The sequence below is a fragment of the Aquarana catesbeiana genome, linkage group LG07 (assembly GCF_042186555.1).
Source record: "Aquarana catesbeiana isolate 2022-GZ linkage group LG07, ASM4218655v1, whole genome shotgun sequence".
In the NCBI taxonomy this organism is placed as follows: domain Eukaryota; kingdom Metazoa; phylum Chordata; class Amphibia; order Anura; family Ranidae; genus Aquarana; species Aquarana catesbeiana.
Window position 1 is genome coordinate 303758661 of NC_133330.1, and position 23182 is coordinate 303781842.

Sequence of the window (23182 nt, forward strand, 5' to 3'; positions counted from 1 at the left end):
CACATGCACTAAGGTGAACGAGCACTTAAGGGCTGATTTACTAAAGGCAAACAGACTGTGCACTTTGCAACGTGTAGTTGCACTGTACAAGTACAGTTGCTCCAGAGCTTAGTAATAGATTGCAGCTCACCAATCCTTAAATGTGATGGCTGCATTTGGTTTTTTTTTTTGTTTGTTTTTTGTTTTTAGGGCTTTTTTATCTGGTGATCTGGGTAATAACACGCTTCTTTTTTAGACTGTCTCCACCCCACTGGAGGGGAAACAGAGACACCTTTGGACAGCAGCATTGTCAACTTGTGGAGAGGGTAGTGTTAGATTGATCATCAGATTTAGAATTGAACAAATTAAAAGAGAAGTATGGACTTTGAAAAAAAAACCCAAAAAACTTTTATACTCACCTAGGTGAATGGAGCATCGATCTCATGTTGCATCTGTCCCCCTCTGGCTCTGTACTGAGAACTGGGTGATCAAACATCACTGATTGCTCAGTCCCCCCCCCCCTCTGCTCTTAGCAAAGAGCCTAGACTGTCAGTTTCTGGTTCTCTGCTCTCCCCTCCAGTGCTCACTGGAGTACAGGGCTGTGGAGGGGGTGGGAGCAGCTGAATCAGGCTCTTGGTGGATCACTGAGAGGCTGAGCCAGCTGTCGGTCAAGGCTGTTAGGTGGATCCTGACTATATGATCAGGATCTTTTCATAGCTTGAGCTGGCTCTGTGACATCAGCCAACAGCGGAATTTTAGCCCACTGTCAGCTGAAAATGGGTCACAGGAGTGCAGAACAAAAGCTCCTGTGTATAGCCAAGGTCCATAAAGACATGGATGAGCGAGTTTGGGGTGGAGGAACTTGATTGGCCTGGACAGAGTCCTGATCTCAACCCGATAGAACACCTTTGGGATAAATTAGAGCAGAGACTGCAAGCCAGGCCTTCTCGTCCAACATCAGTGCCTGACCTCACAAATGCACTTCTGGAAGAATGGTCAAACATTCCCATAGACACACTCCTAAACCTTCTGGACAGCCTTCCCAGAAGAGTTGAAGATGTTATAGCTGCAAAGGGTGGGCCAACTCAATATTGAACTATACGGACTAAGACTGGGATGCCATTAAAAGTTCATGTGTGTGTGTGTAAAGGCAGGTGTCCCAATACTTTTGGTAATATAGTGTATTTAAACAAAAGTTTTTGAATTTAGAGTTCAGCTTTTTTTTGTTGTATATCTAAAGCCAAAATGCAAACTGTGTGCTCACTAAAAAAGGAGTTTCCCTTTAATTGGAATTTGCCTCTTCTATTCTGGAGCTGAATTCCTGCTGGATATAACTGCATTTTTACATTGGCTTCACCTGTAGGGTTATTAAAACAACCCTGACTGTCCACAAACAGTGGAAAGTATGTCTCCTGTACCATGTATGTTTGTGTCAGACAAGAGATTAATGACTTTTCTCCGCTGCCGAATGGAATGTCTAAGGAAAATCATTTGAAATAGAGTGAAAGGAAAAATAAAGATTACCCGGAGCATGGTCCAAATTTCCGAACTCAATGTCTCTGTTATTAGAGAGAGCTAACGGGACATAACTCACCCCTGCCACCTAGAAACACAGCCGAAAAAATGTGAATTTCGCACTTATTGGGAATTTTTCCCTCCTAAACATTTTTTCCTCTCTGGTGTAAAAGTGTTTTGTATCTCAGTGGAATGTGGTGTCGCGTACACTTGTCTAGGCCAGTGCGTTTCGTCTTTTTTTTTTTTAAGGAAACATGAACCGATATACATAATGGTATAGCCATTGTTTGAAAAAACATAATAAATATGATTGTGATTACAGAGTCCTCTGGTGCTTTCCGCAAGTAGTTCCCCCATGTTATTATAATTTGGGTCCCTCCTTGGATCCTATTCTAGGAAATTGTTGATGGGATGCCAAACATGGCTAGGAAATCACACATGCCAAAACTCACAGTAAAAGAAAAGGGCGAAGCTCACCGCCTGGAAAAAGCGGGAGCTTCTTTTGGTGCACATGTAGAGCAGCCCATTCAGCCCAAGCTGGACCAATGCAAGTAAGATCATACCTGGAGTTCAGCTTTAATGCTCTCTGAGAACGTTAATCTGGACATTGTGGTCTTGAAGGTGTTATGCTGCGTACACACAAGCGGACTTCTCGTTGGACTGAACTCCGAAGGACTTTTCGATGGAGTTCCGACGGAGTTCCGACGAAACGGACTTGCCTACACACGATCCCACCAAAGTCTGGTCGTTTTGAACGTGATGACGTACAACCAGACTAGAAAAGGAAGTTGAATAGCCAGTAGCCAATAGCTGCCCTTACGTCGTTTTCGGTACGTCGGACTAGCATACAGATGAACGTTTTTTTCGATAGGAATCGAGTCCGTCGGAAAGATTTGAAACATGTTCTATTTCTAAGATTTGTCAGATTTTTCGACAGAAAAGGTCGGATGAAGCACACGCGTGATCGGAATGACCTGCCGGAAAGTCCGGTCGTGTGTACGTGGCATTAAAGTGTGACACTTTTTTATACAAGCTTGTTCTTCATATTTTTGGTATTGTATCGTTTGTATTGAGATTTGTAGATTGGCCACTAGAGGGCACTGTCGGTGACTTACTGTAATTATTGTCTTAAAGTGGTTTTAAACCCTTACAGACCACTTTTACCTACAGGTCAGCCTAGATTAAGGCTTACCTGTAGGTGCAAGAAATATTTCCTAAACCTACATGGTTTAGGAGATATTTCCTAAAGACAAGCACCGATGTCTACGGCGCATGCACCGTAGACAACGGCACGCAGGTGCACTGAGCGTGCCGTCCCTAACGGCGATCGTGCCGTTAGTGGCGGCACCAGAGCGCATGCGCGGGAGTGACGTCAGCGCTGTGATTGGCCGGAGCTGCGATACCCGGAAAGGAGATGGACGCTTCATAGGAGAAGGGACAGCAGTGACATCGCAGGCTCCCTTGTCAGGTAAGTGACACATAATGGGCTACTGTGCGATGCATAGTAGCCCATTATGCTTTACCTTTGCAGGGAAACAAAGAGGAAGTAAACTCATCAGGGTTTACTTCTTCTTTAAAGAGTACCTGGACTATGGAAGCTGTGCCCAAAAATGGCAAGCAGAAGGCAAAGGACGAGTCACCTTGTAATGCCTGTAGGCTTTCTGCAGCTGATCTTTTCACCTCATTGGCTTTTTATGCTTTATTCTGCACAGCATCTCTAGGTGGATGCTGTAGAGAGGTGTAGTTCTTACTCCATCCAGCAGGTGGCGTCTTGCCACTATGCAGATGGAGCGGAGACTCAGAGGAACATTGTTCCTCTGAAGCCTCTGTAGGCCTTACTGGGAAAGCAGCTGTCCAATTGGACGCTGCGATCCCTGGTTACCTTTTGTGGCCATTTTGGTTGGGGTAGCCTTTTTGAATAAGAGACCCTGCCAGGATTTGGCACACATTCTGCGAGTGGTCAGTGTAGGGACAGGAACCCACTTTGTCAGGGAAAGAGATTGAGCATTGGTATACACCGCTCCTAAAGCGCCTCAAAGAAGCTGCTTGCGGGACTTATTTTGATGTCCTGCCAGCGCAGCTCTCCAGTGTGAAAACACTCGGGCTTTCACACTGGGATTGCAGATGAGGCTTTTTTAGCGCTATAACACCTGAAAAATGCCTCCAGTGTGAAAGGGGTCTAAGAAATGTGAGAAACTTGACAGGCTGCCCAGTTTTTATTTATTTATTTATTTTTGACAGCTGTCAGCCTGAGCAGAGAACTCTCTGCACTGAATCTAGGAAATTATTTTTTAAGATTGGGGGGGGGTGGAATCTTGATTCTTTAACGATTAATCGTGCAGCTCTACTCTACACCGGTCCCTGGAGTTACCATGGCAGACCTTATATTCTCTCTCCAATGCCTTCTGCCCTGCCGTTCAGCCACCCATCTAGCAGATGCCATCCTGGTAATGTAGGCCTTGCCTGTGCTGTGACTTACTGTGCCTGAAGATTTACCATCACCCAACCTGGTGCTGTGACATTTAGGTTCAGGCTGGCCTATTTGGTACTGCTGTTAAGAGTAGACTGACAGTGCTAAGCCCACTTAACCACTTCAATATAGGGCACTTATACACCCTTCCTGCCCAGACCAATTTTAGGCTTTTAGTGCTCTCACACTTTGAATGCCAATTACTCAGTCATGCAACACTGTACCCAAACAAAAATTTTTATCATTTTTTTCATATAGAGCTTTCTTTTGGTGGTATACCACTGTTTATTTTTTTTTTTGTTTTTTTTTTTGCGATATAAGTGAGAAAAGAGCTTAAATTGTGAAAAAAAAACACTTTTTTTTAGTTTCTATGATAACATTTTGCAAATAAATCATTTTTGTTCATAAATTTGGGCCAAAATGTATACTGCTACATATCTTTGATACAAATAACCCAAATCAGTGTATATTATTTGGTCTGTGTAAAAGTTATAGAGTCTACAAGCTATGGTGCAAATCATTGAAGATTGATCACACCTAATGTACTGAGGCTCTGAAATGTCAGGACAGTACAAATACCCCCCAAATGACCCCTTTTTGAAAAGTAGACAGTCAAAGGTTTTAATAAGAGGCATGGTGAGTTTTTTGAAGTTGTAACTTTTCCCACAATTCTTGGAAAAATTAAGAATTTTTTCTTCACAAAATTGTCATACCAAGTTATTTCTCACACACAGCATATGGATACTTCCAATTACACCCCAAAATACATTCTGCTACTCCTCCCGAGTATGGCGATACCACATGTGTGCGACTTTTACATAGCTTGGCCACACAGAGAGGTCCAACATGCAGGGAGCACCATCAGGGGTTCTGGGAGCATAAATTACATCCCTAATTTACAAATGACCTATTACATTGTGAAGGCCCTGGAGCACCAGGACAATGGAATTACCCACAAAATTATCCCATTTAAGAAAGCAAACACCCCAAAGTCTGTTCTATAAGGCATTATGAGTCTTTTGAATGGTTATTTTTTTTCCACAAGTCTTTGGAAATCGTGGAAAGAAAATTAAAACGTTTTTTTTTTTTCAAAAAATTGTTAATTTATAAGATGTTTCTAACTCATAGCATGTATATAGATAAATAAAATAAAGGTACACCCCAAAATACATTCTGCTACTGCTGAGTATGGCTATACAACATGTGTGAGACTTTTACACAGTCTGGCCACATAGAGAGGTCCAACATTAAAGTAGTACCATCAGGCATTCTAGGAGCATAAATTACACATCTCATTTCATTCCTCCCTATCACACTTTTGAAGGTCCTGGAGCACCAGGACAGTGGAATTACTCACAAAATAACCTCATTTTGGAAGAAAACACCCCAACGTGTAATCTATGAGGCATGGGCTGCAGATAGGCACTCGGGTAACCTGATGAGCTGCAGATAGGTACTTGTGTACTCTGATGGGTGGTGACAGGTACTCTGAAAGGCTGTGACAGGTACTCGGGTACTCAGATGGGCTGTGACAGATACTCAGATGGGCTGTGACAGATACTCAGATGGGCTGTGATAGGTACTCAGATTGGCTGTGACACGTACTCAGGTACTTTGATGACTGGTGACAGGTACTTTGATGGCTGATGAAAGGTCCTCTTTATTGGGGGGGCAATCAGTGTGTGTTGGTGTGCACGGTAAGCAGTAACGAGCTGTTACTGCAATCTCCTTCTCACACATGATCGGTGTGTGAGAAGGAGAACCCGGTAACATTGTTGACATTCTGTGACCGGCTGTGATTGGACACAGCTGGTCACGTGGTAAAGAGCCAATTTCATTGGCTCTTTACTGAGATCGGGGTTGGGCTGTGTCAGGGTGACAAGCCTCACCCCCGATCGGCGATCTGTGCACCGTGCACGTGGACAGTGTGTGGCCGGCTGTGATTGGACACAGCTGGTCACGTGGTAAAGAGCCATTATTTTATTGGCTCTTTACACGGATCTAGGGTGGGCTGTGTCCGAGGGACATGCCTCATCCCCGATCACTGTGATGCGGGCCCCCGGGGGCCCGCAGGAGTGGCGAGAAGCCAAGGATGTCATATGATGCCTGCCCAGGATGGGAAATCCCATCTGTGGACATCATATGACTATGGCCTGGTACTGAAGTGGTTAAAGTGTTTGTTACCCCAACATTTCATTTCCTGATATGTGCCTGCTGTACCATGTACTTCTTTGAAAAAGTCTCCTGTTCTCTTTGTATCACTTCCTTTGTGTAAAATCCCTGGTGTACCTGCCAGTCCCTCAGCTTTCCTATTAAAAGCTGACCACACTAAGCAGGGGAGCACACTGTGGTCAGTTCTCTAGCTATGCTGGGAACTTGGCCTGCTCTCCCCCAATGAGCAGACTTGTCCTGAAATGCCCCCCTGCACAGCCTTTCACTGGTAAGCTCAATGTGCTGTTGCTTCTCCTCCCCCCAGCTCTTATGCAGCTTACAACAGAGGGAATGTGATCACCTATAAAAAAGGGAGGAAAAAAGATATTTATAACAAGTGGTTTGCCTTTCATTACCTTTTTAAACTGAATGGGTTGTTTTATAAGGTGATCGTTATAATCACTATTTTAAATCTTCATAGTGAAAACAAGCTTCTACTGATAAACCAAGTGTATCAACCAGGTACAAATAATATGTGTGAACTATAGTAGTAGTTGTTTGGATACAAAATGTTACAATATGCTACTCATAAACCAAGTGTATCAACTAGCTGCCAACAATATGTGTATAAAATAAAACAGCACTCATTTGAATACAAAATGTTACATAGGTACAAACGATACATAAATATTATACCAATACTGCATTAAAACAAATTTAAAAAATGACCCACAAATGTAAGCTATACAGTGCCTTGAAAAAGTATTCATACCCCTTGAAATTTTCCACATTTTTTTCATATTATAAATACAAAAACATAAATGTATTTTATTGGGATTTTATGTGATAGACCAACACAAAGTGGCACATAATTGAGAAGTGTAAAGAAAATGATAAATGGTTTTCAAATTTTTTGACGAATAAATAACAGAAAATGTGATGTACATTTGTATTCGCCCCCCGGAGTCAATACTTTGTAGAACCACCTTTCACTGCAATTACAGATGCAAGTCTTTTTGGGGATGTCTCCACCAGCTTTGCACATCTAGAGAGTGAGATTTGTTCCCATTCTTCTTTACAAAATAGCTCAAGCTCTATCAGATTGGATGGAGAGCGTCTGTGAACAGCAATTTTCAAGTCTTGCCACAGATTCTCAATTGGATTTAGGTCTGGACTTTGACTGTGCCATTCTAACACATGAATATGCTTTAATCTAAACCATGGGTGCTCAACCTGTGACCCTCCAACTGTTGCAGGACTCCAAGTCCCATTTGGCATTGCAAGGCTGTCAGTTAACCAGGCTGAACTGCCTCTCTGCCAATCGGGAAGCGCGGGTGTGTTACCCGTCACGTGATTGGCTGAAACGACAGGCGCTGTGATTTGACGCCTATCGGGAGGAGACGCACAGAGGACATAGCTTGCCGCCGTCACCTGCTGCCCCACCGAGATAGGGTAAGTGCCGGGCAGACGATGAGCAGGCATGGGGGGGGTCACAGTGTTAACTTTTAAATGGGCACAGTGGCAGCATTTGATGGGCACAGTGGTAGTATTTGACGGGCACAGTGGCGGTATTTGATGAGCACAGTGGCAGCATTTGATGGCACAGTGGCGGCATTTGATGGGGCACAGTGGCTGCAATTGATGGGCACAGTGAGGCTGCAATTGATGTTTTTTTCTGAATCTTTCAGTTTGTTTGTGCCCCCATAAAAATTTTGAGCACCAGCCGCCACTGTGTGCAGTGTTAGTTTTCCACCACACATAGCGTTTTATTTTAGGCCAAAAACTAAAGTTTTGGTCTAATCTGATCAGGGCACCTTCTTCCACATGTTTGCTGTGTCCCCCACATGGCTTCCCGCAAACTGCAAACGGGACTTCTTATGATTTTCTTTCAACAATGTCTTTCTTCTTGCCACTCTTCCATACAGACCAGATTTGTGGAGTGCATGACTAATAGTTGTCCTGTGGACAGATTCTCCCACCTAAGCTGTGCATCTCCGCAGCTCCTCCAGAGTTACCATGTGCTTCCTAGCTGCTTCTCTGATGAATGCTCTCCTTGCCCGGCTTGTCAGATTAGGTGGACGGCCATGTCATGGTAGGTTTGCGTTTGTGCTATACTTATTCTATTTTCGGAAGATGGATTGAACAGTGCTCTGTGAGATGTTCAAAGCTTGGGATATTTTTTTATAACCTAACCCTGCTTTAAACTTCTCCACAACTTTATCCCTGACCTGTCTGGTGTGTTCCTTGGCCTTCATGATGCTGTTTGTTCACTAAGGTTCTCTAACAAACCTCTGAGGGCTCAAAAAAATTAGCTGTATTTATACTAAGATTAAATTACACACAGGTGAACATTATTTACTAATTAGGTGACGTCTGAAGGCAATTGGTTCCACTAGATTTTAGTTAGAGGTATCGGAGTAAAGGGGGCTGAATACAAATGCACGCCATGCTTTTCAGGTATTTGTAAAAAATGTTGAAAACCATTTATCATTTTCCTTCCACTTCACAATTATGTGCCACTTTGTGTTGGTCTATCACAGGGATATGCAATTAGCGGACCTCCAACTGTTGCAGAACTACAAATCCCATGAGGCATAGCAAGACTCTGACAGCCACAAGCATGACAACCAGAGGCAGAGCCATGATGGGACTTGTAGTTTTGCAACAGCTGGAGGTCCGCTAATTGCAGATCCTTGGTCTATCACATAAAATCCCAATAAAATAAATTTACGTTTTTTGGATGTTAAATGATAAAATGTGGAAACTGTCAAGGGGTTTGAACACTTTTTCAAGGTACTGTATATTGCATATAATATCAATAAACACTATACAAAAAAAAAAAGGAGATAGACAGTCCACATTCACCAAAAAAGTCATAAATGCAAAAAAATAAATATAAAATAATAATAATAAATAATTATATATATATATATATATATATATATATATATATATATATATATATATATAATATAAAAAATAATAAATATAAAAATGAATAGTTCATAAATGTGGTCCACATTTAAAAGTGTTCCACTTATCAATTGAAATGAAATCCACCACCCAGTGCACTCTCCTTTGGACAGCCTGGACTCACCAGAACAGATGGACCTATGTTAAATAACACCAGGTCAAAAATGCTTTCAAAGGGGCGGGGGGGGGACGACTTTGCCTTTTCTCCTTAATCCTCCAGATCCAGGTGTATATGACTCATGAGAAGGAATTCGGACATACTTGGCTCATAAGAAAAGGGAACAGAGAGAGGGACTCATTGTGTAATATGTTAAAAAAAAACTCTTCTTTATTTGAATAAAACAAAATATTGCACTCACATTTGTAGGTGCCTCAATGGCTAGGCACATATACATAGCATGATCATTCTCAACAGGGCCACTGTTAGAAATCATGGGGCCCCATACAGCCCTTCTGATGCCCCCCCCCCCCCCCCCCAACCACACCTACCCCCTGGGGTGCAGCAGAAAAGCAGCACTGACTTTATCTACCTACACCTTGAAAATGAAAAAAAAAGTCCCTCCTCTGCTCCCACCTTCTGGGCCCCTCTGTTAACCTGTGTAAATGTAATTTAAGCCCTGGTAAGCAAGTAGGAGTGAGGGTGTGGCCTAGTAAAATAAATGTATTTATTTTGGCAGAAACTTGCCCTGGGCCCCCCTGTTTAGCTGATGGGGCCTGGGCCCACTACAACAGGACTGGTTGTACTGCCTTATCAGAGGCCCTGATTCTCAGTGAATCACCCCACTATACAAGCTGACAAGAGAGCCGACCTGTGTTCCACTAAAGTTAAAATGGAACCCCATGGTCCGGGAATAACGTCAGTACCAGCAGTACCTATTCCTTCCACTGACACCAATAATGGCGCTCTATTACTTCCACTGACACTAAAAATGGGCGACTATTCCTCCCACCGACGATAGGGCACTATTCTTCCAACTGACACCAATGATGGGGCTCTATTCCTTCCACTGACACCAACAATGGGGGCTATTCCTCCCACTGACACTGACGATGGGGCACTATACCTCCAACTGACACCAATAATTGGACTTTATTCCTTCCAATGACACCAACAATATGGTTTAATTCCTATCACTAATGCCCATTATGAGGCACAGTTCCTCCTTCTACTGACCACAGACACTATGTAATTTTTTTACTCCCTATGACCACAGTCAGGCCCCCCTAAATTCTGAAGGCCTTTAAACTGGGCCTTTGTTTAAGATGCTGAGCAAGCGTCCCCCTGTGTTCACTATACAGAATGCAAGTCGCTTCAGCAGCACCCAGAAGGGACAGCGCTGACTGTCTGCAGTACGGGCTACTACAGTGAATTTCTGCATCCCCCTGGCCCTCCGGGTGTGATATATAAAGGATTTACCCATCTGTGATGTAAAAAAAAGAATAAAAAATCATTCCTTGAGTTCAACTTCAACAACTTTGGAAATATCTTATCAGCCACACAGGGAGTGAATTGTTTCTAGTGAGTCAGCATTATTATTGTGAGCAGTGAAGTGCAACACTGCAAGGTAGAAAGCACAACTGCATAAGTAATCCTTAGAAATGATACGTAGAATGAAAAAAACAAAAAAAAAACATATTGATGAGATTATTTCCATCAAGCTGATCTCTTTAGCATGTCTACAAAGTAAAACTTTGAAGTGGCTATGCATTCTAAGAACTGCTCAGGCCCTTAGGCATCTACTTCACTTGTCCTACCCTTGAGTCAGGCCAGCTGCATATTTGCACAACATGCTGAGTCACCCATCTTCTGTTTGGTTCATGAAATCGGCCTTCAAACACATTTCTTGAATTGTGTGAATACTTTTTTCTTTGTAACCTTTAGATGCAGAAACCTCCGGATTTTCCTATGCTGTGTATATATTGGTGTCTACTTCCTCCATCCAACCCCAGTAACTTACTCTTTTTACTTTCTTTTCTAGCCATCCGTTCATTGATGACGATTGTACCACCATGAAGGCAGCGTCTATTAGAGCGTACTGTGACTCAATCAGATGACCATGGATGGCCAAGGTAAGGAACAGCTTGTGCTTTACTTCCATAGCTTTCAGCTGGCTGTAATCTCCAGGGAAAGTCGGGGATATGACCCTAGACATGTCCCTTTTTTTTTTTTAAACCCACTTAAAGAGGTGTTCCGGCCCCCCTCACGAAAAAATTAAAAGGCATCAGCTACAACTACTGTAACTGTTGACTTTTAATATTAGGTACTGTGCAATATTGGGGTTCTGTGCTGGCACCAATCCTGTTTAATTTGTTCATAAACGACCTGGAGGATGGGGTAAACAGTTCAATCTCTGTATTTGTGGACGATACTAAGCTAAGCAGGGCAATAACTTCTCCGCAGTATGTGGAAACCTTGCAAAAAGATCTGAACAAATTAATGGGGTGGGAAACTACATGGCAAATGGTTCAATGTAGAAAAATGTAAAATAATGCATTTGGGTGACAAAAATATGAATGCAATCTACTTACTAGGGGGTGAACCTCTGGGGGAATCAAGGATGGAAAAGGACCTGGGGGTCCTAGTAGATGATAGGCTCAGCAATAGCATGCAACGCTCTACAAGACTCTGGTCCGGCTGCACATAGAGTATGCTGTCCAGTTCTGGGCACCAGTCCTCAGGAAGGATGTACTGGAAATGGAGCGAGTACAAAGAAGGGCAACAAAGCTAATAAAGTGTCTGGAAGATATTAGTTATGAGGAAAGGTTGCGAGCACTGAACTTATTCTCCCTGGAGAAGAAACGCTTCAGAGGGGATATGATTTAAATTTACAAATACCGTACTGGTGACCCCACAATAGGGATAAAACTTTTCCGCGAAAGGGAGTTTAATAAGACACGTGGCCACTCATTAAAATTAGAAGAAAAGGAGGTTTAACCTTCAACTGCTTAGAAGGTTCTTTACTGTAAGAGCGGCAAGGATGTGGAATTCCCTTCCACATGCGGTGGTCTCAGCGGGGAGCATCGATAGTTTCAAAAAACTATTAGATAAGTACCTGAACGTCCGCAATATACAGTGATATATAATGTAATGCTGACATATAATCACACACATAGGTTGGACTTGTGTCTTTTTTGTATTATTATTTATTTTCATTATATCAAAATACCAGCATACAAAATTTTCCTTCAAAATTCAACCATGAATATAATATTAAATGCAATTACAAACCCTCCCACCCCCTTCCCTGAACCCTTCCTCCCCCTGCCTTTTTCATTCCGTTTCACCCAATTCCCCCTCACCTAGCAACTCATCGCCTCAACACATCTCTTCGTCTTCTTAAACGTCTTCCAATTTTTCTATTTATTTGCCAATCCCTCCATTTTTTCCTCTCCACTATATCTCAGATATTCCATGTTATATGTCTCTTCTACTCTAATGCCGTGTACACATGGTCGGACTTTTCAGCTACAAAAGTCCGACAGCCCGTCCAACAGACTTTCGACAGACTTTCGACGGACTTTCAACAGACTTTCTAACGACCGGACTTGCCTACACACGATCACACCAAAGTCCGACGGATTTGTACGTGATGACGTACATCGGACTAAAATAAGGAAGTTGATAGCCAGTAGCCAATAGCTGCCCTAGCGTCGGTTTTTGTCCGTCGGACTAGCATACAGACGAGCGGATTTCTGGGTCCAGCGGAGTTACGACGTAAAGATTTGAAGCATGTTCCAAATCTAAAGTCTGTCAGATTTGAGACTGGAAAAGTCAGGTGAAGGTCCGGTGAAGCTCACACACGATCGAATTGTCTGCCGGATTTGGTCCGTCGGCGTCCGTCGGACAAGTCCGGTCGAAAAGTCCGACCGTGTGTACGCGGCATAATAATCTAGTCCCTTATTTTGGGGCTTTCTATTTCTTGCCATTTTTTGGGTATCGGGCTTGTAGCAGCCTTCATCATATGATGTATCACTGATTCTCTAGATTGCTTTGTTGGACTTTCCACCCCATGAAACAAACACGTCCACGGTTCTTCAGGTATTACTCAGTTGGTAATCTCTTTTATAAGTTGTAAGATCTCATTCCAATATTTTTTTTTGGACAGTCCCACCAAATAGTTCCTACTACCTTGCAACCTCGCCAACACTCTGGGGATTTCCCTGGTTGTTATTTGCATGCTTTATCTGGTGTTATATACTACCTTGTCAGGCATTCGTAATTCATTTTGGCTGTGTTTGTGTCTACCGCGGAACTATGTACCAGTTTCAATATCTTTCCTATATTTTGCTTGTTCCCTCGTGTCCCCAATTCTTTCTCCCATTTTTTTTTATATATGGCAGAACCTCCAGCCCCTCTGCTGCCATTAGGATTATGTAGATCCGGGATATGCTGTTTCTTGTATTTGCCGCTGTGCATAACCAGCCAGCCAGCTCTAGCGGCATTAAATCATCCCCTGATCTTATTGGTTGGGGCAAAGTCCTAACGAAATGCTTCAGCTGGAGATACCGCCATTCATTAACCACCATCAAATCTGTTTTATGTTTTAGTTGTTGAAATGTGCATATTTTCCCCTTTTTTGTTATATCTCTGAGTTGAGCATTTTCATTTTTTATCCAATTCCCACCTACTATCCCTTTTCCCGGTGTAAAATAATTGTTTTCCTTCAGTGGAATTAATGAATTATATTTCCATTTACCTTGTTTGTGTATTAAATCCCAACTCCAAGTGCACTTCATGTGATTATATGTGTTCTCTCCTAGTGCCCTACATTGTGGTGGGATCCATATTACATTCCTCAACCGTGCATTACTCATTGTATTCTCCAATTTTACCCACCTTTTTTCATTTTTTTTTTGCCCATTCCACTACTCGTGATAACAACACTGTGTTATAATATTTTTCAAAATCTGGTACCACTAGTCCTCCTTGCTTTTTATCTTTCCTTAATACCAAAAATGAAATTCCTGATTTCTTATTCTACCAAATAAACTTGGTTAACTGGACGTTAAAATAATGTTATAAAAAAAGGCAGTAGCTTTGCAGTGAGTTTTTTAACAATTTTCAATGTTTTTGCAATAGCGTTTCTTAGCATTTTTCCGCGTTAGCGTTTTTTAGCGGTTTATTTTTTCTTCCAATGGATCAAAAACGTCAAATGCTGGTGAGCCACGTTTTTGAACGTTTATCGTCATTTATCAGCGTTTTTTGATGTTAGAGCGTTTTTACAGCTGAAAAACTCCTCTCAGAACCCACTAGTGTTTTTTTTTTTTTTTTTAAAGCCAAAAAAACGGCCAAGCCAAAAACTGCTGATAACAGCCTATGTGTGCATGGACACATGAGGAGTTTATTGATTGCAGAAAAAAACGTCTGAAGCCAAAAACAGCTGCTGTAAAAAACGTCAAAAAACATCCAGTGTGCATGAGGCCTTAAACCTCATACACAGGGACATTTAAAAAAATGGGCTATAAAAAGCTAGTAACAACACCTGGAAAAAAGCAGCATTAAAAACGCGATTTTATTAGTGTTTTGATTTGGCGTCAATGTGCGTTTAACGTCATTTGTAAGCGTTAACGCTAAGGCGCATTTTTTTTAAAAAAACATCCCTCTGCTATTTTCCACTCCCAAATTACCCACATAAACATTTTTACAGCTTAAAAACGCTGACGCTAAAAAAACTTCGGTATATCGCTAATTTTTTCGCTGTCAGCGTCAAAACAGCTCTAGCGCTAGAGCCTCAGAGCGCTGGTCCTTGGTTTTTTTTGGAGCTTAAAAATGACCATTGCCTGTTACAGCTCAAAAACGCCATGGTCTGTATGAGCCCATTGAATAACATGAAGTGGCGTTCTTAACTACTTCCCACCCGGCCACTGCACATATACGGCCAGGTGGGCACTTCCTCCTTCTGAGTGGACATTTAGGAACGTCCCTCAGAAGGAGGGGATCGCACACGCGCATGCCCGCGCAGCGGCGCGATCCCAATGCGCTTGTGTCACCCGGACACGGCGCATCTCTGATCAGCAGGAGGGCTCTGTGATTGGCCCTCCTGATCACATGACAGTTGTGTCCAATCACAGCCGTCATGTGATGTAAATAGAGAGCTGGTTGCTAGGCGAACGGCTCTCCTCTCCTCACTCAGAGGTTGTCAGTGAGGAGAGGAGGGCAGATCGCTGCAGCTGGCCAGTGATCAGTGAGTATGAGCTGTTTTTTACAGCTTTTTACACACTGATCACCGGCCCAGTGTCCCCACACATGTCCCCACACAATGTCAACACACATGTCCCCAAAATAGTGTCCCCAAAATACGTCCCCACACACACATGTCCCCACACAGTAAAAACACCTGTCCCACATATGTAACAGTAAAATCACATGTCCCAATGATCATCTGCACATATATGTCCGTGATCACCTGCGCACATCTGTACATGATCATTTGCGTACATCTGTCTGTGATCATCTGCGCACATCTGTACATGATCATCTGCATACATATGTCTGTGATCACACAAACCAAATTATTATATACTTAACGGGATTTTTTTTACCAAAGACATGTAGCAGAATACATTTTGGCTTAAATTTATGACAAAATTAGATTTTATTGGATTTCTTTTAAAATAGAAAAGAGAAAATATTGTTTTTTTCTCCAAATTTCTGCTCTTTTTTCGCTTATATCCCAAAAAATTAAAAACGGAGTTGTGAATAAATACCACCAAAAGAAAGCTCTATTTGTGGGAACAAAATGATAAAAAATTCATTTGGGTACAGTGTAGCATGACTGCGGAATTCTCATTGAAAGTGCGATATCGCTGAAAGCTGAAAATTGGACTGGAACGAAGGGGGTGAAAGTGCCCGGTATTGAAGTGGTTAAGCAGCAAAAAAGCTCAAAAAAGCCGCTGTTAAAATGTCCGTGTGTATGAGGCCTTAGGGTATTTATTCGTCCTATCCATAAGAGGGGCCTTACTGCTATTTTTTTAATTTCAGTTTTTATTTCATCTAATAATAGTATATAATTTGCTTGATATATTTTCCCTAAGGATGCTGTTAGCTTTATACCTAGATATTTTAATTCCGTCTTCCTTCATGGGAATAGAAATTCCTGCTGTAAGCTCTGTTCTTCCTGTTTGCTTATAATTATATTTAGGATCTCTGATTTAGCGGGGTTTATTTTAAAATTTGATAATTCTCCATAATATTTTAATATCTTCAGTAAGTTAGGCATTGTAATTCTAGGGTTTGAGAATTCTCTTCGTCTTCTTAAACGTCTTCCAATCTTTCCATGTATTTGCCAATCCCTCCATTTCTTCCTCCCCACTATATCTCAGGTATTCCATGTTATATGTCTCTTCTACTCTACTAATCCAGTCCCTTATTTTGGGGCTTTCTATTTCTTGCCATTTTTTGGGTATCAGGCTTTTAGCAGCGTTCATCATATGAGGTATCACTGATTCTCTATATTGCTTTGTTGGACTTTCCACCCCATGAAACAAACACGTCCACGGTTCTTCAGGTATTACTCTGTTGGTAACCTCTTTTATAAGTTGTAAGATCTCATTCCAATATTTTTTTTATTTTTGGACAGTCCCAAACACAGGTTATTAGATTTGGTAATTGAAACAAATATAGAAATCTCTCCCAGCCTGTCTGCAAGGAAACATAAGTAGGAGGAGCTTCTAGTCCTGTGTTGCTGGTCAGATGTAAAAAAACCCAAAAAAACAAAAAAAAACAGCTTTTAGATTGTCATACATACATATATTTGATTAGTTTTTGGCAATAACATAGTGTGGTTGGATCGTTATATAAGGAAAATGATAAAGGATCATTATCTGCTGTATTAAGGTGAGGGTACATCTAAAACAGTGGAGGTGGCACATTGCTGAGAGAAAAGGATAGTCCATGGTTAAAAATATATGAAATGAAGATCATTGACTGAAGAACATTCTTTGTACAAATTCTTTTGTATATTTCTTTTGCACAGATTTTTTTTACACATTGGTTGGATAAGATTGATGCAATTTAACCACTTCCCTACCCGCGTATGTACATATGACGTCCACAGATGGGATCTCCCATCCTGGGTGGACGTCATATGACGGCCTCGGGTTCCCGGCCGCCTAGGGGGCGCGCGCCCGCCGCGTTGCTCGGATCCTGGTGCGTGTGCCCGGCGGCCGTGATGTCCGCCGGGCACCCGCGATTGCCCGTTAACCGGGCCGGACCGTGGATCTCTGTGTGTAAACACAGAGATCCACGTCCTGTTAGCTCAGAGGAGAGTGATCTGTGTTCCCAGAACGGAGGAACACTGATTGGTCTCCTCCCCTTGTACGTCCCCTACAGTTAGAAGCATTCCCTAGGAAACACATTTAACCCCTCCCAGCCGCCTAGTGGTTAACCCCTTCACTGCCTGTCACATTTATACAGCGATCAATGCTATAAAATTGCATTGATTACTGTGTAAATGTGAATGGTCCCAAAAATGTGTCAAAAGTGTCCGATGTGTCCTCCATAATGTCGCAGTCACGAAAAAAAAATTGCGATCGCCGCTATTACTAGTAAAAAAAAAAAAAATAATACATTTTTTTTAAAAAATGCCATAAATCTATCCCGTATTTTATAGACGCTATAACTTTTGCGCAAACCAATCAATATACGCTTATTGCGATTTTTTTAACCAAAAATATGTAGAAGAATACGTATCGGCCGAAACTGAGGAAAAAATTTGTTTTTTTTTTTTAAAATTGGGATATTTATTATAGCAAAAAGTAAAAAATATTGTGTTTTTTTCAAAATTGTCGCTCTTCTTTTGTTTATAGCGCAAAAAATAAAAACCGCAGAGGTGATCAAATACCACCAAAAGAAAGCTCTAATTGTGGGGGAAAAAACAACATCAATTTTGTTTGGGTACAACGTCGCACGACCGCGCAATTGTTGTTTAAAGTGCGACAGCACTGAAAACTAAAAATTGCTCTGGGAAGGAAGGGGGTGAAAATGCCCAGTATTGAACCGGTTAAAGAGACATTCACTTACATTTTTTTATATTTTTGGACATTTGTTCATTTCATTTGTGTCTATTTTATTTGAATTGTATTTTTATTATTTGTATTTTATTAGTGATATTCATTTTATTGCACTTTATTAGTAGCCCTGCACTATATGCAGGGGCGGATCCAGAGTCTAGTCTCGGGAGGGGCACTGCCAGAAAATAAGGTGTTGCTTAGAGAACTGTATTTAACATATTCCACAGTCCTAACCTTGTTTAAAACAGCGACACTTTTTTTTAAAGTGTTACATGCATCCCCATTCCGGCATCCCATTTATTTGTATTGTGACACATGGCTGCACTGACACAGCCGCTATATCCCAATATGACATGCTGGTGCAGCTCCCTAAACGCACCCTGCATGCAATCTGAGACCCACACCCACCACACACGACATATTGGGACACAATAGCTCTGTGTGTGTCAGTAGAAATAAATGGGATGCCACCACAGAGATATATGCAACACTTTATGCATCCCCAAGCCAGTAAAAGACAGCTCTGCATGTTAGATGGATGTCTGCAGCACGCCCTGTGTGAATGAGGCCTAAAGATGAAATTTACTATCATTCTATATCATCATTATTATCATGATAATCACACAATACAGGTGCTGTGGCTCATGATAATAATGATGATGATTGCTAATTCTAATACGTAGCATGGAGGGGGTTAATGTACTCACTGATGCATTAGTGACCAATGGCAATTAATTAACCCCTTGGTGCTGCATTAGTGGCAGTGTTTTTTTTTAAACCCCTTCATGCTGCAGCATAAAAGGGGTTAATTAACACTGATGGTGGCACTGTCACTAATGCAGCACAAAGGAGTTAATTAATTACCATTGGTGACTACTGCATCAGTGAGTACATTAACCCCCTCCATGCTGCGTGTTACAATTACCATTGTAAGGCTACTTTCACACTGAGTTGGGTGGGCGCCGGCGAGAAAGCGGCGCTATATTTAGCGCTGTTTTACCGTGATTTTAGCGGCGCTATTCGACCGATAGCGGGGACAGTTTTAACCCTCGCTAGTGGCCGAAAAAAGGGTTAAAACCGCCTGTAAAGCGATCTGCCGGCGGGTTTGCAGCGCTGCCCCATTGTTTTCGATGAGAAGGGGCGCTTTAGGAGCGGTGAATACACTACTCCTATAGCGCTGCAAAGATGCGGCTTGTAGGACTTTTTTGACCGTCCTTGCAAGCGCACCGCTCCAGTGTGAAAGCCCTCGGGGCTTTCACATTGGAGTGAATTGAGCGGTTCTTTCAGGGCGCTTTGCTATTTTTAGCACTATAGCGCCTGCGCAAAGCGCCTCAGTGTGAAAGTAGCCTTACTGAATTAACCCTAACCCCCACCCCCACCACTTCAGCAAGTTCAAACAGCTAAGACAGCTAAGGCAGTGTTGTGTTAATCACTCACTTGCAGTGCACACAGGCTAGTCTGGCTACAGTTCGGAAGCATCTTACCTTCGATCTCACGCTCCTGGCCTCTGAATCGTGACGTCACGCTAGCCGGGACTAGGGAGCTCCTGTCGGGTAGAGATCACTCCGCCTGACAGGGAAGTAAGTGCTTAGAAAGGCAGGAGTACGCTGGGCACACTTGCACCGCTGTGCTGCGGCTCTGCCAGTAATACTACACAGTGTATAGCGGCGGCCCCGGTATCACCGCGGTCTGTACCCCCAAAGCGACGCCGCTGCCTGGGCCCCTCTAAATTAACTGATGGGGCCCATTGAATATATCTTAGGCCACCTGGAAGACGCGAGGAGTGGGGGAAGCAGAAATAAAGTCCCTGCCTCTCCAAACTTAAATATGGTGAGGTGGCGGAGGGAGAAAGCCTAGGAGTCGGTAATATTTTCTGGGGGGCAATTGCCCCGCTCCCCCCCTGGATCCGCCACTGACTATATGTACAAATATAGTGTGGGTTGATTTCTGCCAGTCACAGGCTGTGTAACGCCCCTCCAGCCTGTGTCTTAGAATAAGAGAGAGGTGAGGCCTCCATTAACCACTTGCTGATCCTGGCTTTTTCTGACATTTGTTGTTTACAAGTAAAAATTTGTATTTTTTTGCTACAAAATCACTTAGAACCCCCAAAAATTATATATATTTTTTTAGCAGAGACCATAGAAAATAAAATGGTGGTCATTGCAATATTTTATGTCACACTGTATTTGTGCAACGGTCTTTCAAAAGCAATTTTTGGGGGAAAAAAATACACTTTCATGAATAAAAAGAAAACAAAAAAAAAACAAAGCAAAACATTAACGTTAGCCCAATTCTTTTTGTATAATGTGAAAGATGATGTTACTCTGAGTAAATAGCTATCTATCTTGCTTTAAAATCGTGCATGCTTGTGGAACGGCATCAAACTACGGCACTTAAAAATCTCCATAGGCAACGCTTTAAAAATTTTTTACAGGTTACCCGTTTAGAGTTACAGGAGGTCTAGTGCTAGAATTATTCCTCTTGCCCTAACGATCGTGGTGATACCTCACATGTGTGGTTTAAACACCATTTACATATGCGGCATGACTTATGTATGTGTTCACTTCTATGCAAGAGCTCAGAGGAACATTTTAGATTTTTTTAATTAATTTTTTTATTTTACTTTTTATTTTTACACTGTGCCTTAATTATTATTTTTTTATCACTTTCATTTCTATTACAAGGAATGTAAAAAAAATCATCCATTAAGACCCCTTTCACACTGGAGGCATTTTTCAGGCAATACAGTGCTAAAAATAACGCCTGCATAGCAGCTCAGCTGCAAACCCAGTGTGAAAGCGCTGGCAGGACGTCACAAAAAGTCCTGCTTCTTTGCAGCAGAGGAGGAGCGGTGAATACACTGCTCCTCCTCCGCTCCTGCCCATTGAAAACAATGGGGCAGCGCCGCCATACCGCTGGCAAAGCGCCCCTGCAGCGGCGTTTTGCGGGTGGATTTAACTCTTTTTCGGCTGCTAGCGGAGGTTAAAACCGCCCTGCTAGTGGCCGAATAGCGCCGCTAAGACGGGAAAGCGGCGCTAAAAATAGCACCGCTTTACCGCCTACGCCCGGGCGCTTTCAGTGTGAAAGCACTCTTAAGCCTAAGCGGCAAAAGTGACGTCAGACAGGGTTATGGGGAAGAGGCCCTTGTCTCCATCAACATGGGGGCAGGGTGCTTTGGGGTGGGGGGGACAGAGCCCCCCCCACCCCAAAGCACCCCCTTGTGTTGAGGGCATGTGGCTTGATATGGTTTAGGAGGGGGATGGGTGGCGCTCGCTCATCCCCTCCCTTTCCTGGCCTGCCAGGCTGCATGCTCAGATAAGGGTCTGGTTTGGATTTGGGTGGCCCCATGCCATTTCTTTTTTTTATTTTGGCGTATTTGGCGTATTTTTTTTTTCTGGATTTTTTTTGCCAGCAATTTTTTTTTACATTCCCCACTGACAGCTGATGACTCATTGGTTGTTAAGGATGCAGCGATTGGCTTCCCAGCCCGCTCCTTAGCAACCAGCTATAGACAGTGTTTTTAAAGCAAAAAGACCCCTGCAAAACACATAAAAAACGCAGCACTTGTGTTTTTGGTGCGACTTTATTGAAGTCTATTACATGCAATCTGATGGGGGAAAAAAGTTCCTGACCTTTTTAGAAAAAAACGCAGTGTTGCAAAACGCACAGATGTGAACTACATCCATAGCACGTAGTGCATTTCTGCAAAATGCAAAATGCACCAAAAAGCGCTTAGGTGTGACTGTAGGGTAAATGTCCAGTTATCCTTAAAGTTGTCACACCTACAGTATGTGTGCGCAGTAATACGTGTTCAAATTCACTATGGGAAAAGGTGTTGCGCTGTGTTCACAAAAAAATATTAATAATAAGTGCATGCCGCAATCAAATGTGCTACAACATAAAATGAATCCAACTGATATAATTCATATAATCATAAAGTGCAAAAAGTGCTTCAATGCCAATAAATAAAATAAATCCAAAAAGTTCATAAAATAACCCACCATTTAGTCCATGCTATCATGCAGAGAATAAAGTGCAAAGTGCTCAATATAATCTTATTAGTCCCAATAACCAACTAATGAAAGGTGGTGTTCCACTCATGTATTCATATGAACGTCCGTGCTGTGAAAGGTCACCAAAATACGTGCTCCACTCCAAAAGTGCCAATTAGCTGCTTACTGGAAAGATATTACCCTTGCAGGCCAAAAAGTGCATTATTAACCCTGGCAGGTCAGTGTATTAATCGACCACTTGGATGCGCTCTCCTACCCGCCTCAGTAAAACATCATATGGCCCGATATTGATCTCACAGGTGTAAATGGAGCCTGGTAAACTCAAATAGAGGGAAAGCGAAACCTCCCTGCGCAATACCAAGTATAAAAGCAGTTTAATTAAAAAAAGAATTATACTCACAAGGACAGCAAAAATACAGGCATTCAGTATACACAGTGTCTGGAACCCTGGCTGGTGTGCTGACATCATCGCTATTTCCTCTGCCTGACGTACGTTTTGTCACATGGGACGTCATCACTGGGACAACTGAGGAGAGTAGGAGAGCGCATCCAAGTGGTTGATTAACTTATGATTATATGAATTATATTTGTTTGATTCATTTTATGCACAGTGTAGCATGTTTGAATGTGGCATGCACTTATTAATATTGAGTGCAGCACCTTTTTTCAAATAGTGTCCTCGTAAATATTGTTGTGGGCGATATCATGAGTGCAGCTGCCATTCACATTTTAAGTATACCATTTATCTCACCTAGTGCAGAAATATTTTTCCATTATAATGTTAAAATTCAGGTTTTAATGAGTTTTAGCACAGTGTACCATCGTGGTGTTTTTTGAATGGCGCTCCAACTCACATGTAGTGTCAGCCCAGCACATCTGCACTTTACTTCACCCCAAACCATGTTTGCAAATGCAAATGCATTGCAGTGTATTGAGTCACCCAAAAAAAAGTAAATTTTTGTGTGTTGAATCTTGTTAGGGGCTTGTTCAAAGCAAATGGGCTGCCTTGACGCAAACCTGTCACTAAACAAAAATTCTTAAACTGACAGCAATAGCACATTTGCGTGGA

The 23182-nt window shown here is 42.3% G+C and overlaps 1 protein-coding gene across 1 annotated transcript in view; it reads left to right on the plus strand.

The window, feature by feature from the left end:
• The window catches only part of DDAH1 (dimethylarginine dimethylaminohydrolase 1), a 320053-nt gene that overhangs the window by 89252 nt on the left and 207619 nt on the right, over window positions 1-23182 (plus strand). The window contains exon 3 of the mRNA XM_073593611.1: window positions 11068-11158. Coding sequence (XP_073449712.1) covers window positions 11150-11158 — 9 coding nt within the window. The 5' untranslated portion in view covers window positions 11068-11149. The remainder of the gene's footprint in view (window positions 1-11067; window positions 11159-23182) is intronic.